Genomic DNA, 12,110 nt, shown 5'->3' with positions numbered 1-12,110 from the left:
ATGTCACTGTTCAGTAGTGAGTTCAAGATGTAGACATTAGCAAGTGTTCTTTAAGTATCAGTTTGTACTGCATATGTTGCACTTGAAGCTGCTAGTGAATAATATAGTAGAGATTATGATAGCTGTATTAACTCACTGCAGCTTAGAATGTTCATTCTTAGACTTACTTATATGATTTATCAACTGTTTCATGAGATCTTTAATATTAATATTGTAAATAGAGTCTTGATCAGTCATGTAGAAATCATTCAAATACATCTTGATAAAAGACTTTTAATAATCTTTTAAATCAATAAGAAAGAGATTATGATAGAAGTCTTCTAAGTTATTCACTCACTTCTTGTGATATGCAATCAAATAACAGAATCTTCTCTGAAATGCTAGATAATCATTTTTCTTAACATGTAAGATAATCAATTCTTTTATAATATTCATACATTCTTTCATAAGTAAGACAGTGTACTCAACTTCAATTCTTTCTCATAACACAGCTGCATTATCTGACTCAAGAGTTTCAATGATTATATATACAGATTCTAATAAGAACTGCAACATACATCAATACAGTGCTTTGATATAAATACTTTATTTTTCAGCACTTAACACATCTTGACTGATGTCATCTGAACAGATATGTTGATTCTTTGTAAGAATATTGAATCTACTGACAACTTCAGTGTCTGTAAGAATTTCTGTACATCAGGCCTGATAATTGATGCTGTTAAATATGATTACAGTCTTAGTATTCATGGCTTTTTAAACATTCTTTTGATATTCATGAATCTGAGATTTGAAATCATCTGCAGCAGAGGTGACCTTCTGACACATACTTATTCTATCACAGAACATCATAAGATTATCTAATGACATGAATATCATACTATCTTGACTCATTCTAGACATAGAACTGCTGGCAGGACACACTTCTGTGAGTGCTGTATACATAGCACTTGAGCTTGAGATCTCATCATCAGATTCATGATGAGTGTCTGTGTCTTAACTAGCAGATGACTTCATGACTCTCTCTGTGACTTTCATGTACTGAGTAATATCACCTTTGTCTGATTCTTCATCAATAGAGGCCTGTTGAGCTGCCTGAGTATGAGAATGAGAGTGTAGAGTCTTCTTTCTATCACTCTGAGAAGTAGACAAGCTACTCATCAGTTGTCATGACCTGAGTATAGATATAAGAAAAGAGATTCAGATGAGATCAATCTCAATCAGTTATTAACTTGAAGAAAGAACACAATCTTTTAATCTCTAGATATGTCTGCTTGTTCTGAGTAATAAGAGCATCTTCTATTCAAATCAACATAGAAAAGTGAACCAATTCATGAACAATTGACTACAGTGTAATCCTTCTATAAAAATGTGTATAAGAAGTCTTATTAAAAGAAAAAACGCGAATGTTCCAGGCTATAATCTGTAAGTGGGAAAGGTTGCTTCTTCTATTATTATGAGAGCCGCTAGCTATGTTATATAACATAAGAGATCACGTGCAGGCGGAGCGATCGCTAGGGCAATGCCACCAAGGCGCTACATATTCTCCCGCCCCGAAGCTCCACCGCGTACACCACCACATATGCGTATAAATATCCATCTCAATCACTGATTCTTGCACTTTCTCTTTCTTTCCTTCTCTAATGTTTTTATCTTTGTTATATAAGACTCATCAATATTATACTGATCTATTCAGTGTAGGCCTCTTACACTATACAAACATTCATTATCTTCTTATTAGAAAATGATTATTCACACATTATCTTCTCATCAGAAACAATTATTTATTAAGAGATATTCAAACATATAATAATACATAAGAAATAGAGAAACAGTTAAGCAGACACTGAGTTCTCAGATAGAAGCTGCTTATCAGTCACTCTGACTCTGTAATAAGATTTTATAAAGAGAATGTCAGTGAAAGATCTGAGAGTTCTAACACTCAGATATATGAGATATTCATACAATTACACTTCTTTAAATTTCACAGATATCACACATTTGACAAATGATATAATCATATCTAATGATAATATGAGAGAATCTCTGAATACAAGCATAGATGCAGTGCCACAGTGACTCTTAGTAATGTTGAAACTATAATAATAATAAATAGCTGATATGCATGCAACTCAATAACATCAATACAAAGAGATTTAATAACTAACTCATGTAATTTCAACATCTATAGAATTGAATACAAAAGTGCTGAAAGAATACTTAGATACTTCTGTATATTTCAATACTTCTAATCTCACTCTCTACTCATCATGCAGAATGAAAATGCTTATAAAACTGAGTATAGATAAAGATGTCATCAGTTCATTAATTAATCAAGATTAATATATCAATGAATAATTGAAAGATTATATAAAACAGAAGTTTCATTCATGAATGAAAGTATGTGAATCAGTATTATAAATATCTGATAATATTATAAAATATCTTAATATTCTGTTCTAAGACACTGTCATGTAACAGAAAGTATTAGATTGACTACAGAGTACTTAACAGAGAAATATTTCTCTTATAATATTCATTTCTGACTTTAACATCAAGATTCTAGAAGTAGATAATCAATCTTGAGAGAATCAAATGAAGATTAGCATGCTTAAGAAGATATTAACTTTCAAACTCTTATAAGCTCTTATAAGTGAAGATGAAGACTAGACTTATAAAGACTTCTACACACAGCTCTGAACAATGAATGATTATCTTACTAAGCTCAAGAATATACAGAACAGTGATAGAAGACATTACACTTCAGTGACTCATACACTCATGTCAAGGAATAACAATGATGCAGATACTATGAATTGAGTAGACTTAAATATCTATACACAAGTAAGAGTCTCTGCTGTTCAGACAGACTTCTGAGTCTTTAGAATCACTTCTGAAGAAGTCACTGATTAATATCAATATAAAGTGTGCATCAACTGTAACTAATCAGAATACATTGCTTTCAACTGCTGATTAATCTATATATCTTCATACTTAAGAGAAAGATCAGCATCTTCTTATTTAAAGAATGAATCAGCATCTGTTTATATCAATCACATTACATTAGAGAAAGATTCAGAAGATAACTATAAGAATATCTCAGTGAAACAGAGAAAAGATTAGCTTCTGTTCAAATTCATAAACAGAAGCTTGAAGAGATCAGATAATAATAATTTAAAGAGAAGATAATAATAAATGCAATTCTTGTATCTACTGTGATTGATAATATATATAATATGAAAGTCATGATAGACAGTAATCTATGTTACTATACAATGATAAAATCTTCAGTTATAAGATATTATAATCTTCAGCATATTTCTTTATCAAAACCTTGACTTCTTACAGAATTTGATGATTTAAAAGACATTTGTACTCATTATATAATAAAGCTGATCATAGATGTGAGAGAATATCAATATGAAGATACCTATATATATGAAGTTGATAATCTTGATTATAATCTTATATTAGAACTTGTCTGACTATCTGAACAAGGCATCTTGTTAAACACTTAAAGCAGAAGCTTGATATTCTCTAATAATGATAGAATTCACAAAGATGACATTTACAAGACTACTGACCTGACACAGATCTCTGTCAATGCCTATAAAATGCTCAGAAAAAGAAGTTGCTGAAAGAATTGCTAATAGCAGAATCATGTATCAATCTATTTCATCAGTTTGATCAATATCAAAAAGACTCTAGAAAAATTATCTTATATTACAATAATAGATTCTCATATAAAACTTTCTTAATAATATCATAAATATCTAGATATTTTCTGATAAGATACTATTACAAACATATCTCTCTTATAAGATCTCAGAGTGAATCACAGTATCAAGTTAGAGAAAAAGAATGATAAGAATTCTGAATTATTATAAGACTCTCTTTATAACATGTTCTGAGATGAACTTCTTCTTCTTTAAAAGACACTCAATAATCTGTTGAATAAAGAATTTATATATATTAGCAACTCTTCTGCTGCAGCCTCTATTCTCTTTGCAAAGAAATCAGATAAAGAACTCTGATTCTGTGTGAACTACTGAGATCTGAACAGATTAATAAAGAAAGATCAATATCTCTTATCTCTCATCAATGAAACCCTAGCATGAATCAGATAAGCTCAATGATTTATAAAACTAGATATTATCATCACATTTCATAAGATTCATATCACTGAAGAAGATGAATGACTTACAGTATTCTGAATATATTATAATCTCTTTGAATGAATAGTCACACTCTTTGAACTGACTAATACTCTTAGTATATTTCAGAAGTATATCAACTGAGCACTCTGAGATTTTCTTAATAAGTTTGTATCTGCTTATCTAGATGACATTCTCATCTTCACTGATGAATTCAGAAAAGAATATCAAGAGTATGTATGAAAGATATTACAATAGCTATAAGAAGCAGAACTACTGATAGATATTGATAAGTGTGATTTTAAAGTCAAGAGCATCAAGTATCTGAGTTTTATTATAGAAGCTGATAAGAGGATTTGAATGAATTTTGAGAAAGTCTCTGTTATTCTTGAATGAGAAGCTCTGCATACTGTGAAAGATGTATAAAGCTTTATCAGATTTACTAACTTCTATCAGTGATTTATACAAAACTTCTCAGATATTATGAGATCACTTATAGATCTTATTAAGAAAGACTCAGTATTTCAATGATCAGTGAATACTGAAGCTGCATTTACACAGATAAAGAAGATATTCATTAATACTTCTCTACTGATAATATTTGATTCTAATCATAAGACAGTTATTGAAGCTGATTTCTCTGACTATGTAATAGAAGAAGTGATATTATAATATGATAATAAAGAGATTCTATAATCATATGTCTTCATATCTAAGAAACTGAGTTCTGCTGAATGCAATTATAAGATCTATGATAAGAAACTTCTCACAATCATACACTGTTTAGAAGAATGAAACTCTGAACTCTGAAGTATCTCTGAATTTAAGATAGTCACAGATTATAAGAATCTTAAATACTTCACAACTACTTATAAACTCACTGAATGATAGATGTAATGATCTGAGTTCTTAAGTCACTTTCATTTTACAATACACTATCATTCTAATAGTCAGAACTCAATGATAGATGCTCTCTTACAATGAGAGTAAGATATACTATCTGATATAATAGATACTCACTGAATGAACTGAGAGCATCAGCTCTTGAACCTGAAGATACTAGTTAATTAAGATGAAACAGTTTATGACACTATACATACTTCTTCAGTTAGAACTGTTATTGATATCTTTACTTTCTCTACACTGAATGAACTGTGATATACAGCAGCTCAGATAAATGAACTTTTTTAGATTCTCACTGAAGCAGTATATTAAGAAGCACTCTGATTTTTCCCAGAACTATATATAAGAACTGATATCTCAGAATGTTCAATCAATAATAATAACACTCTATAATTTCATGAACAACACTGAGTCTCTCACTTCAAACCCTTACACACTCAGATAATGCAAGAGATACATGATTCATATATAATCAGTCATTCAGACTGTAAACAACTGTATAGAATAATCTCTTAAGAGTTCTACTGACTTAAGATATTAAACAGTATCAGATACTTCATCTGAAACTATAATCACTATTCTTCTATTATCTTATGAAAGAATCATAGAAAAAATCTATTAAAATCACTCAATATCTCTGATAGAATCTGATGAGATGTAGCAATTGACTTTGCTATTAATTTATCTGAGAGTAAGAGTTGTAGAAACATTCTGATCATTATGAATTGACTGAGCAAAGATATAATATTGAAATCTTGTGATAAGATGAATACTGAACAAGTCACTGAAGCTTTTCTACAGAGCTCATTCTATCAGATGCACAGATTGTCAAGATCTATAGTATTAGATCAGAGCTGTTAATTTATAAGCACTCTCTGAACAAGAATCTGTCAAGTTCTCAAGATTACACACTGTCTATTAACTGTCTATCATCTCAAGACTGATAATGTATCAGAACAGATAATTCAGACTGTGAAGAATTATCTTTATAAGTTCTGCAATCACTTATAAGACAATTGACATGATCTTCTTCTACATACAGAGATTGCTATCAACAGTTAAGATGCTATTTCAACAGATATAAGTCTGTTCTTTCTTACATATAAATATTATATAAAAGTGTTAAATCTTCTAGAGATCACACAGTTCATATCAGATCTCTGCAGTCTAATTCAGATCACTGATAATATAGTAATAAAACTTCAAGATATCTGTAATTGAGCAGAGATCTTCATGATAACTATAAAACAAGATTAAGAGAATCAAATCAATGTTCACTGAGATCTCACTGAACAATATAAGATAGAAGATCTGATATAATTGAATCTTAAGAATATACAAATCACACATTCATCTCATATGCTAGATTATCACTATATCAAGTATAAAGTGATAGAAGTTCTAGATAGTCATAACTACTATCTTGACACATCATCAGAGATTCATAATGTATTTCACACAAGCTTGCTCTGTCACATTACTATCAATCTGTTTCCTTCTCAACTGACTTCTGACTGACAGTTATCAGACATCATAGAAGAAGATAATGAGCTTGAGTGAGAGATTGAGAATATTCTCAATGAGAGACTCTGTAACTGTAGTCAGTAATATCTTGTAAAATAAGTCAGCTATAATCAACTGATCTGAACTTCAAGTTCTGTATTATCTGAAACAGCAGCTCTTGATCAATGAAAACTGCTTCTGAAAGAAGAGGCTAATGTCACAGGCTGCGCCTGATCAATCATATAGACTATTTCATTACACTTCACAGATTTCAATCACTTCATTCTCAAACACATACACTCTGATTCTCAGTCATTCTCAATCACTGATTCTTAGCTGCTATGAACGCGTGTATATTCTCCCGCTCTGAAGCTTCACTGTGTACATCATCACATACGCGTATAAATATTCATCTCAATCACTGATTCTCACACTTTCTCTTTCTTTTCTTCTCTAACATTTTTATCTTTGTTATATAAGATCTATTAATATTATACTGATCTATTCAGCGTAAGCCTCTTACACAGAATAACTTCTCTAAAGCTTTCTTAATATTGATCAGACTAGTGAAATAGATTGCTATATAATTCTACTATTAATAATCTTTTCAGTGACTTCTTTTTCAGAGCATTTCATAAGTGTTAGCACAGGTCTGTGTCAGATTTATAGTCTTATAAATGTTATCTTTGTAAACTCTATCATTGTTAGAAAATATTAGACTTCTGTTTTAAGTATTTAACAAGATATCTTATTCAGACAGTCAGACAAGTTCTCATTAATTAGTAAACTGATAACATCTTCATCTATACTTTGTTTTACAAGCATTTTCAATCTTCATAATGAGTAGAGAGTGAGGTCAGAAGTATTAAAATATACAGAAGTATCTAAGTATTCTTTCAGTACTTATATTATATTTAATTCTGTTCATATTAAGATTGTCTGTACAGAGGTTTCTTATTGAGACAATTATTGAATCTCTTTATACTAATGTTATTCAGTCACATGCATATCAGCTATTTATTATTATTGTAATTTCAACATTGATCAGAGTCACTGTGATATTATATCTATACTTATATTCAAGAGTTCTCTCATGTTATTATTTAACATGACTGTATTGTTTATTAGATATATGATATCTGTGAAATCTAAAGCCGTGTAATTATATGTATATCTTATATATCTAGAGTGTTAGAACTCTCAGATCTTTCACTGATATTCTCTTTATAAGATGTTATTACAGAGTCAGAGTAACTGATAAGTAAGCTTCTATCTGAAAACTCAGTATCTGCTTAACTGATTGTTTCTCTATATCTTATACATTATTACATATTCAGATATCTTCTTAATAAGTAATTATTTCTAATGAGAAGATGATGAATAAGAATAATTATTTCTAATAAAAAGATAATAAATGTTTTTCAAGCGTAAAAGATCTATACTGAATAGATCAGTATAATATTTATAGATCTTATATAACAAAGTGAAAAATATTAAAGAAGAAAAAGAAAGAGAAAGTATGAGAATCAGCAATTAGAGTGAATATTTATACATATATATAATAGTATACGTAGTAAAGCTTCAGAGCAGAAGAATAGAAATTCTGTGAGTTTTTCAGCTGAGAATCAGCAATTGAGAATGACTGAGAATCAAAGCTTTCAGTAAAATCTATGAATTGTAATAAAATAGTCTAGATAATAATCAGACGCAGCTTATTATAATAAGAGATGATACTTCTACTTCATCAGTCAGTAAAAAGTGATCAGAGAAGTCACAGAGACACTTATAAGAAGCTCAGCAGTAGTTAGATATTATTTATCAAGATATTGAAATTAAAAAAAAAATTTATTCTTAAGAAGTTGTTGAATTAATATACAGATATTGTCAGAAACACTCTCTCTCTATTATCTAAGTGAAAACACTTTATAAATGAATAAAGATACACACAGTTTATAAGAATAAGAGCTATTATAGAAAAAGAAAAAAGAAGATAAGATTTCACAGACAGATCTGAGATATTTATACTACTTTAGAGAGATTTATTTACACTATAAGTGATTTCACAGAATAATCACATTACTTTAATAAATAAAAAGTGATTATAAATTACAGATCTGAATCTTTCTATATAATTATAAAGAGTGATTGCAGACTATGAATATCTTAATTCTACAATTTTACAGAGTTAATAAAAGAATGAAAAATTCCTCATAATTCTACAGTGTTAAAGAATGATAATTTATCAGAATAAGTAAAAGATTAACTTATAAATACTTCTCTTTAATAAGAGTAATTTTATAGAAAGTGATTTATCTGTAAAATAACTCTGTGTAATAATTATATAAGAATTTCATAGAAATAGCTAAAAGTTAATCAGAACTCTTCTATATAAAAGATCTAAGATAAATCTGTATAATAGTCAGAGAAAGATCTGCAGATTATAAAGAATTTTATAGAATAAGAAACTGAGTAATAGACTCTTTTCTCTTTATAGTAATAAGGAATTTTTCCTCACAAAGTTTTTTTATAGATATGAAGAGTTTTTAGTAAGTATTACTACAGTACTAAGTCTGATTCTATAAAATCACTTAGTAAAAGACTTTATAAATAAAGTCTTAGAGAGAAAGAAGTATGTAAGAAATCTCACTTCTCACAGATTCTTTATCTCTATTTCTATCTCTGAAATAATTAATAGAGTTAGTGACTCTTGACTACATATAACTATATAAACTGAAGTTTATGAATATTATTTATAACTTAGCTTAAATACTATTATGTATTTAATTTCTATATTTTATCTTTCTATCATGAATACTTCTAGTAGTTAATAGTATATATTATATCAAGCTATAAACACCTGAATAATTGCCTGTGAGCACTTATTCTTACAAGTTTATAGAAATTAAAGTATGTAAGTTTCTAGTTCTTTCAGTTATAATAAATAATTACTGACTGACAGAGCTTGAAATATAAGAATAAGTACTTACAGATGATTATTTAGATATTTACAGCTTAATGTGATATGTACTGATAACTACTAGAACTATTCATGATAGAAAGATAAAATGTAAAGATTAAATGTATAATAGTATTCAAGCTGAGTTATAAATAGTATTCATGAACTCCAGTCTATATAGTTGTGTGTAGCCAAGGGCCGCTAACCCTATTGGTTACGCGACAAGATAGGAATAGGGGTAAAGGATCCGCGAGGAGCGGGATTTCTTACAAGTACATATCACGCCAAGCTGCAAACATCTGAATAAACAACTGCGAGCACTTATTCTTACATGAATGTTTTTCAAGTGTAAGAAGCCTACGCTGAATAGATCAGCATTAAGATATAGGTCTTATATAACAAAAGTGGAAAATGTTAGAGAAGGAAAAGAGAAAGTGCGGGAATCAGCAATTGAAGTGGATATTTATACGCGTATGAGGTGGAGCTTCGGAGTGGGAGAATAGGAACGGAACTCCGTGGGTTCCTCAGCCGAGGATCGGCGACCGAGAATCGGAGCTTTCGGTAGGAATCTATGGAGTCTATACGATTGATCGGGCGCAGCCCGCTACAATTGCATTTTATCAATTCCTTGATTTACTAGGTTTATAGATGAAGAGGGACAGAATACTACTCAAACTCAATGTAGATAGCATGATTTAGATGGATTCAAGGATGGCATAGCTAGATTTGTAAGAGATGATTGATCTTTTTTATGGCATTTGAGACCTCGCATCGCCATGCGAGGGGTGTAGTGTCCGCCCCAGTGGCGTTGCCATAGCGACTGCTCCGCCTACACGTGATCTCATATGTCATATAAATATAGCTAGCTCTTCCAACCGAATACAACAGATTAACCATCCCACACGAGTCGGGAAGTAAGCCGAAGCCGACCTCAGATCTGAACCAGAAGAACAAGAAACTTGGGAAAAGCCGTCCTGTGTGAGGTAAGTTCTATCTAAACAACGCTGTTGTCTAGAGACGGCCCAGAGATACCCTGGACAAGACAATGGCTGTCCCTCGCCCCGTTTCGTGGCAAAAATTACAATTTCAGCTCCGGCTGTTACCCCCAAACAGTCGGTCCGTTACGAGCACTGCTGCAGTCAATGCCCGTGCTGCCGTACATCAATCTTCTCACACCTCTCCATCTGCTCCGGTTACGCGTGAATTCGATTCGAGATGGCTATCGACGATTAAAGGGCGGCTAGGAAAATGCCTTGCGTTCGGACTGAAGTCACACCAAGTTAACGAGGCGGGGGAGATCCTCCAGGTTCTAGCTCGGGATTGGCGGGAGTTGACCGCGGGGAGCGAAGGGTTTCTCACGGGGGTAGAGAGGCGGGGCCTCTACCGCCACAATGTCGTGTGGGGGGAAATGGTATATAACTGCTCATTCAATTGCTAGAGTTTGGCTTGATAGGCTAATTACTCTGCCCTTCGCCGAACCTGACAGGATGTCATGGTGTGTAGCCTCTCTCTTCCATTTCTACCCCCGTGACCGCAATATGCTACAGTTGATATACACAATGTGCCCCATTTGTGTACTCTCTCTCGATCATTTTTCTAAGCTCATTTGAACTGTACAACCTGCTGAAATAAGCCAATTATAAGGGTAGAGCTCTCCGTTCCCCTGCCAAGCCGCCATGTTCGGCTCCCATATACACAAGTAACGGATGTCTAATCCCACCGCGATATTTTCAGGCCACGTAAATAATGTAGCGTACGTGAGATATGCGGAGACCGCACGGGTCAATTGGGCAAGAAACATTGGTACCCACGTGGATCGTGCCAACAGGAGGGCATGGATCAACCTTCTTGGTTCGACCGGAGTGGGTTTGATATTGAAAAGCATCAAGATAGATTATAAATTTGTAAGTTTCAAGAGGCCATTTCGCACACTGTGATGTACATGTATCATATACCTGGATATGCTGTGCGATCAGTTCGTCTAAGTCGAATAGAACCAGCCAGTGCAACTACCTGCACGGCCACAGCCACCACAACATGACTGCTAACGTTAGTGGGCTGGCGTTTTCAAAAAATCAAAATGTGCAGCCTATGACCGCTCCAGATAAAATAAGCGTATACCACAAGCTATCACATCCTCCTCCAGCGCCTTCTTCTCCAGAGTCCTCTTCATATTCATCGTTCCAGCTAGATGTTCTAATACTTTCCGAGGCACATCAGCGGCCTGCCGCACGTTGTCGTGAGGACATTGTCACATATGACTACCAGCTTGGGCGCAAAGTAAAGACGCTGCCGCCGTTCATGATGGACCAGTTCCGGAAAACGTGGGAATTGCAGGAAGAATCTAGGCGGACGTGGGGTTTGAAGGTGAAGGAGATCGAAGATCGAGTGAGAGGGCTGGAAACATCTAGCTGGGATCGGCCAGATGCTGTGGAGGATATGGGCTCTTCGGGATGATATATATGTCAAATTTGTCTAAGGGTATATAGATTGTATTCATATAGAAAGTGGTCCCCGGGTGGTGAGTGCTTAAAGATGTTAAGATGATTTTGTTACACGCAAGTTTTCGAGATATCCACTTTTGCTATCCAGTG

General features: G+C 32.6%; 1 protein-coding gene across 1 annotated transcript; it reads left to right on the top strand.

Moving 5' to 3' along the window:
* Positions 1–10,561: 10,561 nt before the first annotated feature.
* BDBG_02256 (uncharacterized protein) lies at positions 10,562–11,973 on the top strand (the record flags this gene model as incomplete). Its single annotated transcript, XM_031720717.1, has 5 exons — positions 10,562–10,927; positions 11,003–11,011; positions 11,161–11,194; positions 11,251–11,420; positions 11,605–11,973. The coding sequence occupies 5 exons, from the start codon at positions 10,562–10,564 to the stop codon at positions 11,971–11,973; spliced, it is 948 nt and encodes a 315-aa protein (XP_031576973.1).
* Between the last annotated feature and the right edge of the window lie 137 nt (positions 11,974–12,110).

This window comes from Blastomyces gilchristii (assembly GCF_000003855.2).
Source record: "Blastomyces gilchristii SLH14081 genomic scaffold supercont1.3, whole genome shotgun sequence".
Lineage (NCBI taxonomy): Eukaryota > Fungi > Ascomycota > Eurotiomycetes > Onygenales > Ajellomycetaceae > Blastomyces > Blastomyces gilchristii.
Note: the sequence above shows the minus strand (reverse complement) of the source record. Positions and strands in the feature narration are given on the sequence as shown.